General features: G+C 44.4%; 1 protein-coding gene across 1 annotated transcript in view; it reads right to left on the bottom strand.

Annotated features, from left to right (window-relative positions):
- The window catches only part of PRMT8 (protein arginine methyltransferase 8), a 98069-nt gene that overhangs the window by 44281 nt on the left and 30887 nt on the right, over positions 1-22901 (bottom strand). Inside the window, exon 2 of the mRNA XM_002822779.4 lies at positions 8826-9011. Coding sequence (XP_002822825.1) covers positions 8826-9011 — 186 coding nt within the window. The remainder of the gene's footprint in view (positions 1-8825; positions 9012-22901) is intronic.

The raw sequence follows: 22901 nt of genomic DNA, 5'->3' as shown, positions 1-22901 counted from the left end.
AGCAGAAGTTTCTGTCATGGTGAGAGAATTGTCATTGAACAAGTCATTCAAAGAGGTTTTTGTGAGTGTATTTTGTTTTGTTTGCCTTTTTTTAAAAAAAAAAAAAAAAAGACTAGAAAATGTGTTTCTCTGTCCAGCATATCAGCTTTGCAGTGAGAGAGAAACAAGATTACTTGTTACAATGGACTCTGACCCAAGGAGAACATGTTAATTCTGTGTATGGTAGTGAGGTAGGGATCTTTGGCCATTCAAGGTATTAGCAAACACTTTTAACTATTTCATCATCAAAAGTATTGGGGTGATTTTTTTTTTTAGAAATCAACACTATTAAAATATAATTTGCATACAACAAAAAGCCCAGGTTTTAAGCTTCTGGTTCAGTAAAAGGGCTTTGACAAATGTATACCTGTGTAAGCACCACCATAACCAAAATCTAGAACATTTCTATCACCCCAGAAAGTCCTTCATGCCCTTTTGTAGTCAATCTTCAGCCTCTCCCAAGATGACAAATGGTCTGATTTCTATCACCAAAGCTTCATTCTGCCTATTTTAGAACTTTATATAAATTGTGCAACATAAAGTTTTTGAGATTCATGTATGTTATTACACAGATCTGAGGTTTGTCCTTTTGTTGTTGTTGTTGTATAGTATTCCCTTGTACGACTATACCACAATGTATTTATCCATTCATTTGTTTGTGGGATATTGGGATTCTTTCCAGTTTTTTGCTATTTATTCATAATAGCAAAGGATATGTTTTCATTTCCCTTGGGTAGATACCTAGAAGTAAGTTTCCTGGGTCTTAGGGTAGGTAGATGTTTAACTTCATAAGAAATTGCCAAAGAGTTTTCCAAACTAGTTGTACCATTTTACACTCCCACCAGCAATGTAAGAGTTCAAGGTGCTTCACAGCCAGGCACCTTAGCATTATTGATCTTTTAATTTAGCCAGCCTAGTGGATGCGAACTGATGTCTCATTGCAGTTTTAATTGCATTTCCCTGATGATTACTGAAGTAGATCTTTTTTTTCCATGTGCTTATTGGCTATTCATATGTGTCATCTTTTGTGAAGTGCCTATTCAAGTCCTCTGTTCATTTTTATCTTGAGCTGTTTGTCTTGTTCTTAGTGAATTGCAGTTTATACATTCTGGAAGCCAGTCCTTCATCAGATATACTGCATATATATTGTGAATGTCTTCTCCCAATCTGTGATTTGCCTTTTCATTTTCTTTTTTTAAAGCAGTTTTAAATTTTGATAAAGTCCAGTTTTTCCATTTTTTTCATTTATGATTGGTGCCTTTTGTGCCCTGTCTGATCTTTGTCTGCCCCAAGTCACAAAGACACTCTCCTTTGTTTTTTACCAGAGTCTTTATGGCTGTGGCTTTTACATGTCAAATTAATTTTTGTGTATAGTGTAAGTTAGGGGTGTGAGCTCATTTTTTCTTGCAAATAAATGGTCCAAGAACCATTTCCTCCATTAATTACCTTGTCACCTTTACCAAAAATCAAATGGCTCTACATGTGTGGCCTCTCTGATCTATTCCACTGATATATAAAGTCAACACTGACTTGACTGCTGCACCTTTATATTAACTTTGAAATAAAGTAGGGAGAGTCTGCCAACGTAGTTCTTTAACAAGATTCTTTTGATTTTTCTAGGCCCTTTGCATTCCTATGTAAATTTTAGAATCAACTTATTAATTCATACAGAATAGCCTCCTGGCATCTATCAGACTTGTATTAAATCTATAGATCAATTTGGGGAGAACTGACATTTTAGCAATTTTGAGTTTTATAATCCAAGAACACTTTGCAGCTCTCCATTTATGTAGATCTTTCATTTATCTCTGGAATGTTGTATAGATTTCTATATAAAGGTCTTACATTTCCATTCAACTATTTTATTTAGTTTTTCAAAAATTTTATCTTTTTATTTATTTTGAGGCTGGGTTACAAGACTGACTAATTTTTGTATTTTGGGGGTAGAGATGGTGTTTTACCATGTTGCCCAGGATGGTCTTGAACTCCTGGGCTCAAGCAATCTGCCCACCTTGGCCTCCCAAAGTGCTGCAATTACAGTTGTGAGCCACCATGCCTGGCCCCATTCAACTATTTTATTTTGTGGTACTGTATGTGGCATTTAAAAATTTTCATTTTGCAATGGGTTGGTGTATACATGACCTTGTATTTTGCAGCCTTTCTCCCTTCACATATTGATTCCAGTAGGGTTGTTTTTTTTTGAGATTTCTTTATTTTTCTGTGTAAAAAATCCTGTCGCTTGTGAATAAAGACATTTTTACTTCTTTTTTCCTATCTGTATGCCTTTTATTTTTTGGTTCTTTCCTCTTGCTTTATTGCCCTGGCAAAGACTGCCAGTAAAATGTTGAATAGAGTTACAGAGGACAGACATCCTTCCTTTGTTCCAATAATATATCCATTAAGTATAATTTAGGCTTTCTATAAATGTCTTTTATCAGACTGAAGAAGTTCCCTTCCATTTTTAACTTGGTGAGAGATTTTATCATGAATTGGTATTTAATTTTGTCACATGCTTTTTCATTTATTGAGATGGTATATGACTTTTCTCCTTTATTTTGTTAATGGGGTGAACTTCACAGATTGGATTTTAATGTTAAATGAACACTTTGTCATGATATATTACCCTTTTAAAATATTGCTGGGTTTTTTTTTTGCTAATATTTTGTTGCATATTCATAATTATGAGAAACATTAATCTGTAACTTTGTCTTACCTTTTCTTCGGTAATCAAAGTTATACTGGGCTCATTACATAAGTTAGGAAGTGTTCTCTGCTCATATATTTTGCGCAAAAGTTTGTGTTGGGTATATTTCTTCTTTAAATGTTTATTATAATTCACCAGTAAAACCATATATGCCTGGAGTTCTCTTATAGGAAGTTTCATACGAATTCAATTTCTCTAATTAGTAAAGGGTTATTTTAGTTTTCAATGCATTTTATGTCAGTTTTGACAAAGTATTTTTTCAAGGCATGTATCCATTTTATGTAAAATGTCAAATTTATCAGCATGACATTGTCATAATATTCTCCCATTGCCTGTTGAGTATCTGCATGATCGTCATGAGGTCCTTGCCTCCATTTATGTTATTTTAATTTGTGTTTTCTCCTTTTTTCTTGATTAATCTAGCTAGATATTATCAATTTAATTAGCCTTTTCAAAAGGCAACTTTTGGCTTTGTTGGTTTTCTCCACTGCTTGGTTTCTATTTCATTGACTTCTGCTTTCATCTTAATTATTTCCTTTCTTCAACTTACTTGAGTTTTATTTGTTCTTTCTCTAGCTTCATAAGGTAGAAGCTTTGATCATCGATTTTATGCCTTTTTTTCCCCATAAGCATTTGAAGCTGTAAATTTCCCTCCAAATATTGCTTGAATTTCCGTCTCCAAATTTTAATATGTTGTATTTTCACTATCATTTAGTTTGGGATAGTCTCTCTTTCCTTCTGTGACATCTTCTCTGACCCATGGGCTATTTAGCAGAGTGCTGCCTACTTTCCAATTATTTGGAGATTTTCTGGACAGTTTATTGTTTTCGGTTTCTAATTCAATTCATTGTGATCAAAAAACATCCTCTGCATGACTTTAATCTTTGTTTTGTGACCCAGCAGAGGATCTATCTTAGTGAATGTTCCCACGTGCACTTGAAAAGAACATGTCTTCTGTAGTTTGGGGATGAAATGTTCTAAAAATGTCAATTAGCTCATGTTGTTTGATTGCATTATTCAAATTTTCTACATTCTTACTGATTTTTTTTTTGGTGCATTTGTGTGATCACTTACCAAGAGAGAAGTGTTAAAAATATTTAACTATGACTGGGGATTTGCCTTTTTCTTCCTTTAGTTCTGTAGGTTTGGCTCCATGTTTTCTGGAGTTCTGGGTACCACATTGGGAGGCTTTGTAACGTTTCACCTCAGCCAGGTGGTGCTACATTTCTCAAATTCTCTTTCTGTTATGTTTCCAGTTAGGGTGAGTCACAGAGGAGATTCAGGTGAGATACAGAAGGTGAAAAGGAGGCAAGAACCATTCTGAAGCCCAGCCATCACTTCCTGTGCTGCCCCAGGGCTGATATCTTTGATCTTATTAGAAGTTGAATAAGGTGGGGGTTTGGTTGGATTGAGTTCAATTCTGGCTTTAAATACTTTGAAGGTGAGCTGAAGCCTTTCCCTTTAGGAGATCTCAGACCAAAGACAACAAGACAGATGGTATATCTAGAACCAGGCATGGGGCATGGTGCATAGCAGGTGCTCAGTAAGCTGGAAAACCATACAGCACAGTGGTTAAACACACAGACTCTAGAGCATTCAAATCCCAAATTCCCGCATTGAGATCATGCCTCCACTGTTTGTGAGCTCTCTGACCCAGACCAGCTCTCAGCTGTCTGTGCCTCAGTTCCCTCATCTGGAAACTGGTAATAACATCACCTACTTCCTAGGGTTTGTTATGATGATTACACAAATGTAATAAGTTTCACAAAAATGCTAGTTCTGGCTCTTTGTGATAACTACAACCCTTTCCTTCATCCATGCAAGGAAATAGCTGAGGTGAGCAGTGAATGGAGGCAAAATAACGACAAAGGCTGCAGAAATGTTTCAATCATAACCACAGTTAAAAGTCTGAACTGCCTTTAGTAGATGGAACTGGATTGGCTGAGTACCTCCGGAGAGCCTGTTCGTCCAAACTGCACCATTTTGTAAGCTCCCAGCTATTTTGCAGACCTTGGTCAAAGTGAAGCATTTCATGGGGGTTCAGGCCATGAGAAACATCCTGCCTAACCACTTGACCACAAGGCAAACAAAGTCCCAACTAAAGAAACATCCCTATGGTATCTTGCTGGGGACAAAGGTCCAGGGAACACCACGACGCCATCCTGCCGGAACAAAGGCCAGAACCGCCTCATCACGGGAACATCTTAATATCCTGCCGGGCAGCAAGCCATACTGCCCAGATCCCGCCCGCCCATACCTATAAGTACCCCCAGCCTGTAAGTAGCAGGGGGCTCTGGCATTAGGCGGTCCCCCACTTCGTAGGTTTTATGCTGGACATGAAGCCTGTATTTGCTGTCGAGCTGCACTCTTTCTGTGGGCGTGTCTTTCTTTAACCCTTGCCTTCCCTTCAAAACCTAACAGAGAGTATGTTTGCTAATGGGGAGACCCCCCCCAGTGGTCACCCTTTAGTTCATTGCCTTTGTCGCTTTTTTGGCCAAGTCTCCTTTCCTGGAGGTCCCAGACCCCAGGAGTTAGGTTGGAAGGTACAAGTTCTGGGAGAACAGAATTAGCAAGGCTTCCCCTACCTGACTTGCCAAAAGAAGAGGTCCTCTCTCCCCTTCCTGGGAGAATAGCCCAAAGAACTCCCAACCAAGACATTTCAGGAAGGAACATGCCACCCTGTGGAAAACAGTTCCCAGCCTCTAGCTGTGGATTCATTTGTGTCCCGGCTTTCCTGCCTATTAAATACATGATGGCCCATTGATGAATTGTTGGGAAACAAGGCCCCAAAGAGTCTGTTTCAACAGAACCTGCAGCAAGAGTGTCAAAGGAAGGGAGCTGGCCGGGAGTGGGATTGGCACCCAGAGTTCAGGGTGCTGGAGGGACAGCCGCATTGGCAAGGATTCTTCTCATGGCTGAGGCACCAAGCCCAGTGCCGACTGTTAGAGACACTGAGATTTCAGAGCTGGGATCTGGGAGGTCATGGAGCCTACCATCTCCTCTCTAGGTGGTAGCCTCAGGAAGCACACATCTTCCACTTCAGCTCCTGTTCAAGATTCCATTCTTCCCAGAGATGCCTAAATTGGAAGGCCAGGGCCTTCCTCTCACTAGCCCCTGCCCTCTGGAGGCTGGGAACAGAGTTGTCTCTGAATGGAGCGTGGGATGAGAACAGAAATGTCCAGAGTCACCCCCTGCTGTGCTCTCCAGCCCCAATAGTCCCCTGTACTCAGCATTTCTTGTTTGTATTTACAGATTAATCAAACCCAATCCAACCGCACCATGTTTCCTCAACACTCACTGATGGCTATTAATCAGCAGGCCGGTGGTGCTGCTCCCCACCGTGTGAGCGTCTTGTTAATGATGGGGAGAAGACTGCCAAATGGCCAGCGTGGCTCCAGATGGATGCAGAAATATGGGTCTTGCCCAGACCAAGGAGGCAAGGGCATCACCATGATCCGTCTGGCATGGAACAGAGATCCCTGGTGCTTGATAACAAGAACTGGGCAGGCCTTCTCTCTGCGAAGAACAGTGTTAAAAGTTCTTCCACGTGCCCCCTACCTGCTTTCATGCAGATGATCTGGGAAACTGAAAACAGGGTAAAAGGAGTCCTCAAGGGGGAAAGAAGGTTACCTAGCTGTTCCTGCATTAAAGGACCTATGAGATTGTCTATAGCAGCAGCAGGAGGGATTTAAGCTAGATGTTCAGAAGTATTTCCCGATGAGAAGGCTGCTAAGCACTCTCCCAGGACAGGAATGTGATCTATGACTCACAGGTCTTTTACTCTAAGTCCCCTGCTCAGCCTGCACTATGTTTATATATAGGCATGCACAAGCTTGACTTTTCCATCAGTACACACAATTGAGGGAACCTGGTCTAGTATTTATTTGGTGAAACTTGGTGTCCTCTCCCCTGGGTGCTGGGTCATGGTGCTGACCAGGCATCGCCTGAATGACTGGATTAGCAGCCATGTCAACAAGCCTCTGCTCTCCAGACAATGTGCCAAGCTGTAGGTAACAGGCTGGGGACACCAAGTCCCAAAGGAATTATAGAGATCAGTAATAACCTAGTGGAGCACACTCTAAATGCCAAAGGTGTGGCTCAGCAGGAACCTAGCAACTCAGAGGGAGGTGTCCAACAAGCCGATCATGGAGGCTCCGAGTGGGGAGGGGAGCCTGCAGACCTGGCTTGAGGTGCACCTCATGGTTGTTTGGTTTCTAATGGGGGAGTTTTGGGCAGGCCCAAGAGGAGACATTTTGGGGTCCCTGGAACTGCTCTCTTTTCCCAAGAATCTGTCCTGAAATGGGTACCCAGAGCCACAGGCCTGTTAGAACTTGTCACATGGAGAACATGACTTTTAATTAAGGACAAGGTCTTGAGGAAGGGGCCTTTGCAGAGTCTCTTTTGTCCCCCAGAGCCTCTCACAGGCCACGGACAGGGCTCCAGGGATCCCTACCCCAATGGAGAGCAGGGTCAAGGAAGGTGTAAGAGTTCACCCATCTGTCCTGAGATGGCATTTTATCTCCCAGGAGCTGCAGGCTCAGCTGCCCAGGCCCTCCTGGGCCAGGACCTTCTGGACTGAACACAGGCCCCAGTCCTCCTCCCCTCCAGGCCCTGGCTTAATGGTTTTACATAGTTAGCAGTTCTAAGGAACCCAAACCTTAAGCCTCCCTGGATTAAATGAGGCTGAGCCCCTGAGTCTAGAAGTAACTGAGGGGCCTCCTTCCACCCTCTACCTCCATGTGGGGCTGCAGAAGAACCAGCAGGAACAAATATGGCAATTTAATTTTTACAGTTTCCAGATGGAAAGAAAGAAAACTTGTTTTAAGGGCTGTATGGCATGATGGTTAGGAACAAAAGGTGAAGGTTTGATTGCTAGCTCTGCCATCTACTAGCTTGTGGCCTTTCTCACACACACACACACACACACACACACACACACAAAACCGTCAAGGATGAATGAGGGTTGATTTGATTCCTAAGGGCCTAAATCATCTGAAGAATGGGGACAAGCAATAACACCAACTTTGCAGGATTGACCTGAAGAATAAATGAACCAATAATATAAAATGCTTGGAACAACACCAGCATGTAGTAAGCGCTAAAACGAAACAAACAAACAAAAGAGCTGGCTATTATTACTAAACACCCTTCCGGCAATGACAGGGTCATCATTTCCACATAGGAAGAGTTTACAGCAGTGCGTACGTGGAAGGAAGATCTTCAAGACTTGTTTTGAAAACAGATTTGCATAGCAAGCAAACTTTTGTTCCTTTTTCAATTTTTTGTTTACACTGCAAGAGGATCACAGACATATTTTCTTCATAGAGTTTAAATGAAATGATACGTATAATGTGCTTAGAACTGTGCCTGTCACTTAGTAAGCACTCAGTAAATCCTACTTGCTTATTTGGGGTGGCTGGAGAGAGTGCTGGAGATTATAATGAAAGATATACAGTAGGGGCACCATTAGGTCCCCACTATAGCCAGGATGACTCTTGTTAGGAGGCTCTGTTCTGTTGCATAGTCAGCATTAGTCTTCCCTGCTGTGGTGTAAGACTGGCATTTAGACATAAGAATTTCCAGACAATCAATCAGGGTGTCAGACCTGGGCCAAGCTCCCAAGAAAGCTTCCTGCAGCTCTTCCCCCGGAGGTGCTCATTGGTCTAAAGAATGCACATCATGACCTCTGAAAGGTCCTTGCTGCCTCAGGACTCTGACTGCAAGCATTTGAGCTCCTGGTCCAAAGACCAGCGCTATCCAACCCACACTGGATGAGCTGGGTTTATGGCTGGGGAGAGACACGGGAGCTGGAATGTAAAACAAACGGACCGTAAGCACCTTATGTGCTCTCTCTGGCCATGGAGCATACAGACACACAATTTCGCCTGCTCCCCTGCTCCAGGCCTGGCCTGGCCCCCTCCCAGAGGGGCCCTCCGGATTGGAGAAAGGGTCAGAGGACTCAGGGACACTGGGAGCACTCACTTTACCATGGTAAGGAGTTGAACACACTGTGCTGCCTCTGAAAACAATAGAACAGCAGAGTCAACCTCGCCCCATTAGCCACCCACTCGGGACACTTTACCTCGTGGATCCCAAAGTGGGCGTAGGAGTCGAAGTAATAATCTCTCGAGGTCATCTCCTCTGGGTTCAGCAGCTTGGACATCTTGCCCCGTCCCGGGCAGCTGGGTTGAGTGGACACATGATGGACGCATTGCACGGGCTTAGCAGGGACGACGGGCTGAGGGGGCTGGGAGGGGGGGCTGTTCACCTGAGGGGAAGAGAAGGGGGTCTGGTGTTAGGAGAGACAACGGGGTCCTGCCCTCGGGGGCTTGTGGTCCTCTTTCCTTCCCCCTCCCTGAGCCCGGTCTCAAGCAGCCACAACAGCCCTTCCTGAAAGGGAGGTAGGTGAGCCCTTCCAGCTCCCGGCAGTTGGGCTCATGGCTGTGATCTGCCCAGAGATGGCAGTCCACTGAGGAGCCACGCAGACCTAGATTTCACCCACTTTCAGCTCTTATTAGCTAGGTGACCTGAGCAATGCAGGCCTCAGTTTCTGTATCTGTGAAATGGGGAAAATAGTATCTTCCTTTGAAGGCAAATAGGAAACATTCAATAAAAGGAAAGACGCATAGCACAGCATGGTGCCTGAGAGTGTAGATTCCGGAGCTGAATCCCAGCTCTGCCATTTCCTAGCTATACAACTTTGGGCAAACTTATGAACTTCTCAGTGCCTCAGTTTCCTTTTCTCTAAAATGGGAATAAAATGGTCCTTGCCCCCTAGAGTTGTCCTGAGGACTAGACAAGTTTGTATTTCAAAGTGCTTAGAAAAGGGCCAGGCATATAGTAAGAGTTTGTTAGAGGAAACGAAGTCCCACGTGCATCCTCAGGAACGTGAACCCATGGGCTTCTCTCCACTCAACAGGCAGCATCAAGCTAGAAGAGGATACGGCCCCCAAAATGCAGATGTCTTAGGTTCTGGTGTCTCCTACCTGTTGTCTTGCCCCCTAGTTTCTGATTCACAGTTCTACCCTGAATTCAGCACTGTGGATACCCACACTGATGGCCTCCACACAACCAATTATTGCTATTTCTGGGTGCCCCGATCCTGAGGCCCAGCCCAGCTCTACACCCACTGCTGCTGCCCATCACTGTCTGCTCCCTGGTCCTCCACAGGCTAGGTGGAGCAGGGAGAAGGAGATGGGGGTCCACAGAGCTTCTGGAGCCCAGAGACAGCAATTGGAGCCCACAAGCTCAAACACTGCAACAGAAGCAGTTATGCCAGGAGACCCCCTCTGCCTGGAGTGCAGGAGACCCAGATGTACAAGGCACAGTAAAGGTCCCAAAGCAGGGCAGAATTAGAAAAATAAAAAAAGGAGTATTATCTAGTAGTCAGTCCTCTAGGGCTGGGAATCCAGGCTCCTGGGTCCTATCCTGGCTCTAGTAAAATTAAAAATAGATACTAGGAGGCAGATAGCAAAGTGGCTGAAACCTGGAGCCACACTGCCTGACTCTGAAACCCAGCGCTTGTTGGCTGTGTGACCTTGGGAAATAATTTGTCATCACTGTGCCTCAGCTTTTCCTCCTCTATAGAACACAAATCATAATAAAACCTACCTGAAAAATTTGTCCAAAAGTTTGGAGGAGTTAATATATGGAAAGACTTTAGAACAAGCTGGCACATAGTAAGTGCTTATGATTATTACATACATCATTCCTTATTCTATGTCTCAATTTTCTTGTCTGTGAGCTGGGTCAGCTCAGACTTACTGTCTCCTTTCTAACAAGGGAAACAGGAGGATCCTAGGACACAGCAAGATCAAGAAAGCCAAGTTATTTCATCCCCTCCATGGAATCATTCCGCGCAGCCCCCAGACTATTCTGTATCCAGGGCTGCAGGGGAAGTGAGCTGGGGGCAGTGGGATGGTCCCATTTTCCCAGTGTATCTAGGCTACTGCCCTTGGGAAATAAATAGACTTCCCAGTTTAGCAACATCAGATTTCAGGTCGGTGAGATCCCGGGCGGGCTGGCACAGGGGAGTGGGGCTGCCTCATTGGAATGCAGCAGGTGTGCCCACTCTCAGCTTGGGATGTTGGTCACGGTCTCTGGGAGGCTAAAAATAGACTGTGTCAAGTGCACACTCCTGTGCAGGCTGCAGAATCACCTCTAAAGCTGAAGAAGGCTCTGTGTGTGAAGCTGACCCCAATATTGACTCCATTTAAATATGTTAAGGAGAGGAAAAAGTCCGAGCTGGTCTGGGCGTTGTGCACAGTCAAGGTCACGGGGGCCTCCAGCACCCCTTAGCTGTCACTCCACTCTGGTTCCAAGGCTCCCTTTTCCATGTGCTTCCTGGGACTCCACAGGCTAAGACTCCCCGGAGGCTGGGAGTGGGTGGGAAACGGCAGTGGCCTGTGATCCCTGAACATTCAGCTACATGGGGTGTTGCTTTTAATTCCACAACTGCCTACTGAACAGATCTACAACAGCAAGGCAGCATGCAGGTCCTGTGGAAGAAACAGATGTGTGGGAAGTGTGCCCTTCCAGGACCCTGTTTTCTAGATTCTAAGACCCTTATTGTCTCTGATAGATGCCGGAATAAGGTTTGTTCCACAAGAGAAGTTCAAGCAAATTGTTCTGGAGGTTCACAGGAAAGAGAATTCACTTTAATGCAGAGAGTCAGGAAGCCCTGGTATAGCAGGAGGTGGGGTGAGGTGGGAGCTTTTTGAACGGATTTTGGCAGGTGGAGGAAGGGAAGGCTTGAGCAACAAAGAGGCGGGAGAGTAGTGAGTTTGTTTGGGAGCAGCTTGGCTGAGACAGTGAGAGATTCAGTTGAAAGGAAATTATGGCCGGGCTAAGAGGTCGTAATTAAATACAAAAGACAACGGGGAGCTATTGCCGGTTTGTAACCAGGGAAGCAGTGACTTCTGTGTTTGGGCTCTTCTTTAGGAAGGTAAATGTGGTAGCAGCACACAGGAGGGGCCAAGGAAAAGAAGGGAATGGAAGAGAGGCAAAGTATGAACTTCGGAGGCTATGTTCAAAGTCCAGTCAAGAAATAATGAGAGCCTGAATTACTGGGGTGTCCAAGGGGCTGTCTGCCAAAGTGCAGAAATAGACTCTACAGGCTTTGGCAACTGACAAAATGTAGGAGAAGAGAGAGGAGCTGGAATCAAAGATGACTTCAACATTTCAAGCCTGGGTGACTAGGGAAATGGTGGTGACATTAACAAAAATAAGCCAGTCAGCAGGCAGAGCAGGTTGGGGTGGGGGGAAATAATGAATTTCAATTTGGATATGCAGAGTTTGAAATGTCACTGAGTCATATAAGAAAAGATGTCTAGCAAGAAGACATTAATGCAGTTCCAGACAATAAATATCATAAACAAAATTAAAAGGCAAATGATAAACCGAGAAGTACGTTTTAACATATGTGGCAGACAAAGGTTAATGCCCTTAATACATAGAGAGCTCTTACAAGCCAATACAAAAATAGATGAACACCCACAATGTAATATCGGGGAAAGGATTTGATAGTCTATTCACATGAGGCAAGTACATGTGAAATACAAATGGCAAGTTAATCTGCAGCAAAAATGTTTAACCTCACTAGAAATCAGGTAAATTCAAATTAAAATAAAAAACGTACACTTTTTAAATACCAGATAAGCTCTTCTCCCACCAAAACTACCAAAGCTCTGCGTATGTAAGAGTTGCAGAGAAATAGGTCCTTTCACACATTTCTAGTGGGAACAAAAATAGGTCAAGACTTTTAGAAAGGCAGTTTGGTAAAATGTACTTAAAGTGTTAAAGAGCACAAATCCGTTAACCCAGCAATTGAAGTTTTGTGGACTTTATCATAAGAAGAGAATCATGGATAATTGTAATGATGTAGCTGTTAAGAATTTCATGACAATGCTGTCCTTAGTGACAAAAGGTAGGAGTCAACTGAAATGTTCCACAAAGTGAGACATTAAACTGTGGTGTAGCCACACAATAGAACACTATGTGGCCATTAAAGGTATTATGGGAAGAGTGTTTGATAACACAAAAATATGATCATGACAAATTGTTTCACCACTTCCAGGCTGCCCTTCCTCCAAGGATGTGTGGCCCGAGCATTGCGCTCCGGTGCCCAAGCAAGGGCTCCGAAACAAAGTCAACCTCCATCCAGCCTGGCTGGGGCCCTCCGCACTCAGCCACCGGGGAGGACACTGCTCAGGAAGCTGTGCAGATCACCTCACCTCTAGGGCTGAAGAAGGCTCCGTGCATGAAGCTGACCCCAGTATTGACTCCATTTAAATATATTAAGGAGAGGAAAAAGTCCGAGCTGGCCTGGGGATTGTGCACAGTCAAGGTCACAGGGGCCTCCAGCACCCATAAGCTGTCACTCAACTCTGATTCCAAGGTTCCCTTTTCCATGGGGCTCCCTGAGACTCTCCCCAACAGCCAGCTTATGAAGTGTCTGCCGTGTGCCATGCAGGAGGCAAAAGGATGCATGGATTTGGGGGCATTCATTTCAATAGCCACAGGTCATGGGGACAAATAAATGACTGGCCCAGACCCTGGTCTGCAGCCTGGCACTCTGCCCATTGGCTGATAGGCGTGCGCTCTCCCTGAAGGCTGGGAGTGGGTGGGAAGCAGCCGTGGCCTGTGATCCCTGAACGTTCAGCTACATGGGGTGATGCTTTTAAATTCTACAACTACCTACGGAACTTCTACAACAGCAAGGCACTGTGCCAGCCCTGTGAAAGAAACAAGAAACATATGGGTATTCTATGGATCCTATACAGGCAAATTGGAACCCTTATAGGAATCCAGATGCATCTCCAAGAGATATGCATGATTGTTCAGCGACAACTGAAGGCTCTTGAGACTTGAGGAGCACAGCGGATGGGTCTTGGGGGATGACAATGGTCTCCTCTGTAAAGTCAGAAGGCTCAACTCCTCCCTAAGCCACACCAGGCAAGCAGAGTCTCTGAGTGAAGGTGGCTTTCAAACTCCAATCTTGTATACATAGGCTGAGAAGTCAGCAAAAGGATTTAGAATCACACTCGGATGGGCAGCTGGACTCTCAATGTCAGCGCCTTGGTCTGCCCATGGCTGCAGCTATCTCAGCTCCAATTCACTCCCTGTGCCCAAGTCCCTCCCCACTGGACATTCCAGTGCCCCCAGTCCCTTCCAGGGTGGCTGTGCCCACATCACCCTGGAGGTCTGGCCTTGCCTGCTCTGCCCTGGAGTCAGTTCTGGTACCTGTTTCTGCACCATCACCTCCAGCCTTGCCCTGCCGGGTTCTTGGGCCCCAGGGCAGAGAAAGCGCCCTGCCTTGCTCTTTCCCCACCTCTGTCCAAAGGCCCAGGCCCAGGGCCCTGCTACTTGCTGGAGGTCTCCCGATGTTGTCTGCCCCCCTGATATGGTGAGAATCACCCTCCACTGTCAATACTTGTGATTTGCCTTCGACTCACCATGCCAGCGGCTGATCAGGACTCCCCCAACACAGTGTTCTGCCTCCAGACTGGCCTTAACCAGGGCAGCTTCAGCACAGTTTTTCTCCCTAATAAATAAAGTGCGATTGTCTTAGTCTACCCACTCTATTGGGGTGAACAGGCCCCGGTCCCACTAAATGCAGAGATGGAAGGTTATGGACGCAGCAGAGCTGGAGACAGGAGGAAGCTGGCTTCCTGAAGAAGGGGATGTGAGCTTGTGAGCTCATCCTTGAAGGTTGGGTTGGATTTCCACAAGCAGGGGTGGGGATTTGGGGGAGCATGTTTGACCTAACCCACATCCCTTGAAAATGCAGGTAGATGGCAGATGATGATGATGGTGATAAGACCTAACATTGACTGAGGGCCCACTGTGCCCCAGGCACTGCGCCAAGCACTTTATAGATAGACATCATCTCGAGAAATCCTCATAGTAACTGACATTTACAGATGAGGAAACTAAAGCTCACAAAGTCCAGTCATTTGCCAGCGCCCAGAGACAGCAAGCAGCACAGCCAAGATGTCAACCAGTATCTGTTTTATGCCAAAACCTGTGCTCTTGAAATTGATGCCATGGTTAGCTCAGTTCAGCCCAACCAAGCTTAACTGAGCTACTGCCAGGAGCCAGGCCCTGTGCTCAGAAAAGGGTAACACATCTGGCCCAGGCAGGAAGCCCAGTCTTGAGGGCAGAAAGAGAGTCAACAGGCAATAACTAGACAGAGGAGAACACTTCAGTGGAGGTAGGCACAGGCAGGCACCTCTCCAAGGTGACAGAGTTTAAAGAGAGCAGACAATAGGTGTCAGGGTACAGATGGAAAGACTGAGGCCCACAGAAGAAAAGGAATTTGTTTAGGCTCACCTAGGGGAATCTAGGTCCAGAGGTGGATCTGGAACTAGAACCTCCAAGAGAATAGGAAAGAGGTGGTGGAGGAGAGGAAAAAGAAGCTTTAAGGAAGGAGAGTGAAGGTGCTGGACATCTAAAGGGGGAAGGCAGCCTGCAGAGGGCAGAGGGAAGCCAGCACTCTCTGCACCAGGCAGCCAAAGTGAACCTAAGCCCTTTGGGCTATAAATGGCTCCTGCTGGCACCAGCCCAAGCTTTAAAATGATTTCCCTGGGAACAAGAGGCTCCACTAGAGGAGCCAAATCCTGCTCTGTTCTCCAAACGTCAAGAGAGCTTTTTCTAACCTGAGTCGTCTGTCCTCAGCAGCCGCCTGCCTGGCCTGGAGGGCCCATGGAGGGAAGAAAGAGGATTGCAGTGGGAGGGGACACAGTAGGGGTGGCAGGAGGCTTCCAGCCTGGGCCTCACCCCACTCTTTTGCCCACCGCCTTCATCTTCTTCCCTCCTTGCCGATCTTCGTGCCAGCCCCTCTGCCCAGTGTCGCCCTTAGATATTCACCACACCTCTCTTCAACCTGTGTTTGCTCACCAGGCTGTGATTTAAGCTGTGGCTCCTGTTGTGGATAATTACACAAAGGGTTAGCTCTTCTAGCACCATCTGCCTGCCTTTAGATAGGGACCAGAGGTTTGCAGAAGAAAAGAACATTCTTATGTGAAATGGCAGGCAGCAGCAAGGCAAACAAGGCTCTGCTGGCCATTGGGACCTCTCCTATCACCTAAGAAAGCAAAAGTACAGCTTTATTGCCTGCCTTTGGCCAAGACGGCCCTACATGCACCCTCTCTCTACTCTCCTACACCCCTGTGTCTTATCATCGGGGCTGGAAGATGAAGTCAGCCCCCTCAGAGGGGTGTACTGTGCTAGGGTAGGTAGCTCTAGCTTGCTGCTTCTTACCCTCGGGGCTGGAAGCCCAGAGTCTGGGGGCAAAGAGGGGGAGGGTCAGGGTTGTCCAGGCTTCCCTGGGCCACATTGGAAGAAGAAGAATTGTCTTGGGCCACCCATAAAATACACTAACGATTGCTGATTAGCTAAAAAATAAAAATCCAAACAAAATCTCATAGTATTTTAAGAAAGTTTGTGGATTTGTGTTGGGCCACGTTCAAAGCCATCCTGTGCGGTATGCAGGCTGCAGATTGGACAAGCTTGGTCTAGGTGTTGCCAGTCTTGGGAGACGGTGTTGTCTTCTGCACGTGGTCTCCCGGGCTCCCCGGCTTGCTCTGGTTTATTCTTCAGTAGTCTGCCTCATGCCCTTCACCAGACTTGGCTTTCTAGGCACAGACGCTCTCCAGATCTGCCTTTTCCAGGCCTGGATGTTGGGGGCAAGCCACTGATGCCTGTCACAGAGGGTCGGCTGTCCCCCATTTGGAACCCCCTGTTTTATAGTATCTCTGACTCTAACTCTGGGATCTTGGCAGAGCCTATCCTTACATAGGGTTTTCTTACCTTAGAGTCAAGCCCCCTCAAGGCTGTGTTTCCTGGAAACCCCTTCTCTTAGCTCCTGCTGCCCACTGCTCTCAGTCTCTACCCTCCCACTCTGGGAGGCCTCCCAGGACCCTCGGCTGAGCCAGGGCTTACAGAGGGGTCTACGCCAGTGGTTCTTGAAGTGTGGTCTCCAGACCACTGGCATCACCAGGGGACTGGTAAGAAATGCAGATTCCCAGGACTTGAAGGACAGAAACCAATGAATCAGAAATTTTGGGATGGGTCCCAGCAGGTGATTCCGATACACCATAAAGTTTGAAAACCACTGGTCTAGAGTAACATTTTCCCACATAGTATACCACAGAATTGGTATTCCTAGAAAAAGTTTCCATGGCAAGTAGGTTTGGGCAGATAAGCTAAAGGGAAAGCTCTTTTTTTTTTTTTTTTTTTTTTTTTGAGACGGAGTCTTACTCTGTCGCCCAGGCTGGAGTCCAATGGCGTGATCTCAGCTCACTGCAAGCTCTGCCTCCCGGGTTCACGCCAGTCTCCTGCCTTAGCCTCCCAAGTAGCTGGGACTATAGGTGCCCACCACCACGCCAGGCTAATTTTTTTGTATTTTTAGTAGAGACAGGGTTTCACCATGTTGGCCAGGCTGGTCTCGAACTCCTGACCTCAGGTGATCCACCTGCCTCGGCCTCCCAAAGCGCTGGGATTACATAAAGAGAGTTCTTAATTGCAATACTTTTAAGCCTTTAAAATGCTAAAATAAATGATTTTATTATAGTATATATATTAAATATATTATATAAATATTATATAATATAAATCTTCTAAGAGGAATTAGAGCATCTACTACTATCACATTTATGGCTGTGACACACTTTTTCCTGAGATCTATAAACATGTCTAGAAATTAACGTTCTGAAAGAAATAACCTGGGCTCCGACTTCAAACAGTGTTTCTGTTTTATAATCCATGTCGGCCGTCGCTGGTGGATCTCCAGCCCACCGCAGACCAATGAAATCAGGGTGGGGCTGAGACCCAACACTGTGCATGTTAACAGGCTCTCCAGCTGGTGCCTAGGAAACCTGTCCTGACAGTGCTGAGGACAGCTTCAGGCCTTCTCTCTTCCTCTCTGAAGCCCTGAGCTCTGACATTGCTCTCAGATGGCAGCCTGGTGCTGCCATCTCAGAGCCAACCGAGATTCCCAGAGCCGGGCCAAGGACATCTGGAAGAGAAGCACCCAAGGCCACAGAGAGCACTTTAGCTCTAAGAGTAGAGGGGCTGGGATTGGGTGTGGGTGCCGCCACCTTCAGGCTTTGTGATCTTGGGCCGGTCACTGGTAGGGACTCACAGTCCTGACCAGGGTCACTGAGACGCTGGACGCAAAGGCCGCCCTCAGCATCTGCATGCTGTGCACGGGCACCTCCTGCCAGCCCTGGCTGTCTCTTTGTGGTACAACAGCAATGTCTGCTTCAAATCAAAATGGCATTGCACCCACACAGCACTCCCTCTGTCTCATGGATCCGTAAGTGCTGAGAGGGAATCTATCGGATTTGTTGGGCCTGACCTATTTTTTAAATAAACTGGGGCTGTTTTCCACTATTAGTCACTTGTCTCCCAAGCCTCCACATATTAAATTCGCTTCTTATATCCTCAGATATTTTGGCTGCAAGACATGTCAAGTTAATTGGATGCTTGGCTCTTCCTCTTTAATGGGCTTAAAAGCAGACTTCCCTGTGCATCCCTCTCCTCTTCCTCCCTCTTCCCTCCCCAAGGCAAGGGAGCTTCCTCCCCTCCTTTGACTTGAAGAGGGTTACAGAGCCCTGGCTTCCCTCTCCACTCTCTTTTACCGGCAGATGTGCAGAAACACAGAGCCAGTGTCCTCTCTTACCCTCACCTTGCCTGGAGTTAGACTACACTTTTAGTTCCAGATTTGGGTCAAATCATCCTTGTGGGACCTATGCTATGCTCATAACTGTCTTTACCCCAGGCTGGAGTCCTCAGAGGAGTTTTCCCTGTAACCACTTCATAGGCACACAGCCAGAGACAGCACCGGTGGGTTCTGGACTTGCTTCTCTCCTTCCCTGTTCATGTCACTGTGCAAAGGCCATTGAGCGTTCCCTATCCTGTTTCCTCTTCTCCAAATGGCAATGATTTTCTGTCCCGCCTCTTTTATGGGGCTATGGTGATGACTGGAAGACGCTGAGCATGTAATAAATATTCAGAGGAAATTCTACGTGTGGTACAGGAGTACCAGGCTTCCCACTCTTGCTGTCTGACTCTGTGCCAGGGTGCTATCTTTAGATGCTCTCTGGGCCTTTCCTGGCACAGGACACAGTGGCTTTGGCTGCCCATAGAGCCCTGTTCTGCTGGCTGCTTGGCCCTGGCCCCTCCCTTACACATTGTACACTCAAGCCTTTGGTTCTGCCCTTTGTCCTCTGAGCTTTCTGGGCATTATGGGATTGATATCTTTAGGAAGGTAGCCATCATTGAAAATCAGTCATTTTCTCCAGCCCCTGATGCTTGGGTCCTTCCTGCTCCTATTTTGACCTCCTATGGCATCTGCTTATCTGAAACTATGGGCTATGTTCCCATTTATTTTGTTGGCAAATTGTCTCCTAAAGATTATCTCACAACTGTAGGTGTTACTTCTACAACAAGAAGTAAATTCCTTCAGACTAGTAACCAGATTTTATATGTCTGTGTTTCCCTCTTAATACTTAGTATAAAGCTAGATAATAAAGATGTGATAATGGTACACTTACACTTCAACTGGGTGAATGTTGCCCTTCATAAATTTATTATTATAGTCGAGTGAAGGAGGCCCTTTCCCACCATGTGATCAGAGAGCATTCACTTCCCTTGAGAGGGCAGAGAGGTGGCAGGAAGAAAAACAAAATTGGGAAGAATAATCATCAGAATCTCAATAATACTCAATACTCTTTGGAGGGTTCAGTGGTACTCAAAATGTCTTTACCAAGGAGTGTCTTATCTCCTGGGAGATAAGGAGATTTCTAGGAGAAGAAAATATCTTGCAAACATAGAATGCATTTATTAAGCATCCATAATTCCACACTAGCCACTAGAAGTGGCTTCAAATACAGGTCTAAGTGTATTTGTTAGACATTTTCCAACCATCTCTTTGCACCCATGTAGTACAAGCCCTTTCTGCAGGTAATGATGCCATGGTTCAGAGAAGCTGACTGACTGATTCAGCCTATATAGCATAACTGGTGAGGAGCCAGGAGCTGACTCCTCATAGATTGTCAGGCCCCATCATCTGGCCATTCAGCTGAAGGCAGAGAAAAATGAACTACAAAATCTTGTTATAAGAGAGACAGAAAATCACAAGTTGCTGGCCAAAATCATAGCCATACCAACTTAATCTAGATTCTCACCTGATTTCCATAGACTCTTTCTAGACATCTTCCACCTAATTCTAGCAAACCCACCTACTCCAAATAATTATATTTCCACTCATATTTTTAGAAGAAGTGACTGACTACTTTAATCAGAAATGCCAATGTACATACTCACTGAAAATACTGGCATTCCAGCTAGAGAGGGAATAACATCAGCCACTGGGTAATACGCAGGTCTGCTCTAAAGGTGGCCTCATATTAGCCAATACAGATTCCAAGAAACTGGATTTTTTAAAGCACTCCCAAGCAACCCAACAATGAGTTAAAAAAACAGATAAAAGATAAGAAATAGTAGATTTTGAGATATTGAACATTAGGCAATAGAAAACCATGATCCCTGAGAGATGACAAATAAATGAGGTAAACCCTAAGATTACCCCAGCTTACTGCCTAGAAGGATTATCCAGGCTACCATACAGAGAATAAGAACCCAGGCAGACCCAGTAATCTCTCTCAGTTGAAGGTGGGAATCTGGGGACAGAAAGACAGATAAAGTTTGCAATGCAGAGTCCTGTAGATTAAAATACTATACAGAGAAGAGCCTTCAGAGATCTGTAAAGAGTTCCCTGCAAGCCTTCAGCTGAGACTGATCAAACCATGGATGTGAAAAAACTACCAGAGCCTCAGAAAAGAACTACTGAAAAGACACAGGGACTTCTCTGTGGGGCTCACAGAGCCAGAAATAGTTCTTGCCCTCCCCAGCCAGAGTAAAAACTTCATAATTTATGAATACTCAGAAGAGGTGTTTTGTTGTTGTTCTCCTCAATAGTGAAAAATTAGCTCCAAAGATAGCTCTAATCCCACCAAAGCTTAAAAGCAAGATCTAAAAGGATTAAACTGTGCAAATTAACTGCATCTCAAAACAAAGCTTAGAAGCATAAAATATCTAAAAATATCCATCACCCAACGAGGTAAAATTTACAATGTCTGGCATCTAGTCAAAAATTACTAGGCTTGCAAAGAAGCAAGAAAATACTACCTATAAAGAAGAAAAAAAAATCAATCATACAAAACTGAACCGAGAAATGATACAAATGATGAAATTAGTAGATAAGACATTAAAGTACTTATTAAACTGTATTCTGTTTTGGAAAGATTGAGCATGTTAAGTAGAGATATGGAAGATATTTAAATGACCCAAATTGAACTTCTACAGATAAAAACTATATGAAATAAAAAGGAAATACACTGAATGAGGTTAATAGCAGATTAGACATTACAGAAGAAAATATTAGTGAACTTGACACAAGGCAATAAAGATCATCCAAAAAACCCACAGAGAAAAAAATACTGAACAAAAGTTAAACAGAATATCATTGAGCTGTGGGACAACTTCAAATAGCCTAATATGCACGTAATTGTAGCACCTGAAGGAAGAGTAGACACAAAAATATTTAAAGAAATATGGCTTTAGAGTTTCATCTTCCAAATTGATGAAAATCATAAACCCACAGATCTGAAAACCCCAACAAACCCTGAACACAAGAAGCAAGAGGGAGTAAAAAAACTATACCAAGGTACATAATCAAATTGCTCTAAACCACTGATAAATGGAAAATCTTAAAAGTGGCAAGGGTAGAGGGGTAGGGGATCAGGGGGATATATTACAAAGGAACTGAGATAAGAATGACAGTCAGCTTCCCATAAGAAACAACACAAGCTAGAAGATAAGGCAGCAACATCTTCAGAGGACCAAAAAGATAAAAGAAAAAACTGTCAACTTAGAATTCTATACCCAGTGAAAATACCTTTCAGAAATGAAGGCAAAGTCAAGTCTTTTAGAGACATACAAAAACTGAAAGATTTTATCATTCACAGGTGCATACTACAGAAGGAAAACAATACCACGTGGAAATCTGGGTATGCACCAAGAATGAAGGGCTCTGGAAATGGTAACTCTATGTGTAAATATAAAAGGCTTTTTTTCTTATTATTTAAATCCCCTTAGAAGATCATTAGCTATTTAAATTTTTAAAAAATCTTGTAAGAATTATAAATACGTAGGAATAAAATCAATGACAGCAATAGCACAAAGGCCAAAAGGGGAGGAATGGGGATATATCGTTGAAGGTTTCTATACAGTAGCCTCCCTTTATCTATGGCTTTGCTCTTCATGGTTTCAGTTACCAGATATCAACCATTGTCTGAAAATATTAAATGGAAAGTTCCATAAGTAAGCAATTCATAAGTTTTAAATTACACACTATTCTGAGTAGTAAGTTGAAATCTTGCATCATCTCACTTTCCACCTACCGAGGAAATGAATCATACCTTTGTCCAGCATATTCATGCTGTATATGCTACCCGCCCATTAGTCACTTAGTAGCTTAGCTGTCTTGGTTATCAGATAAAAAAAATAGTATGTATATGGTTCAGTGCTATCTTTGATTTCAGGGATCCACTAGAGGTCTTGGATTGTATCCCCTGCAGCTAAGAGGGATTACTATATATAAGGTGCTATAATATTACTTGAAGGTAGATGATGTTAAGTTCAATACATATACCATAAACCCTAACATGGCCACTTTGTAAAAGTACAAAAGGTTATAGGTTGCCCCCAAAATGCAGAAAAAGAAGATAAGCGTAACAAAGAACAGATAAGTAATAGAGAAGCAAATAGCAAGATGGTAGGTTTGAACCCAACTGCATCAATAATTACATTAAAATTAAATGGTCTATACACTTCAATTAAAAGGCATAGGTTAGAGGCTATCACTTTAGATTTTACAAACAGCCATATGCCACTCTATTTAAAACTTACTTTAACATAATAAAAGCTTAAAAGTAAAAAGATGACAAAAGATATATACCATGTTAATTCTGATGAAAGGAAACCTAGAATAGCTATATTAATATCAAACAATGTATATTTCAGAACAAATAATATTACTGGGAAAAAGATCATTTCATAATGATAAAGGAGTCAATCAAGAGGACATAACAAT

This window comes from Pongo abelii, chromosome 10 (genome assembly GCF_028885655.2).
Source record: "Pongo abelii isolate AG06213 chromosome 10, NHGRI_mPonAbe1-v2.0_pri, whole genome shotgun sequence".
Classification (NCBI taxonomy): domain Eukaryota; kingdom Metazoa; phylum Chordata; class Mammalia; order Primates; family Hominidae; genus Pongo; species Pongo abelii.
This window is presented reverse-complemented; position numbering and strand designations above follow the sequence as displayed.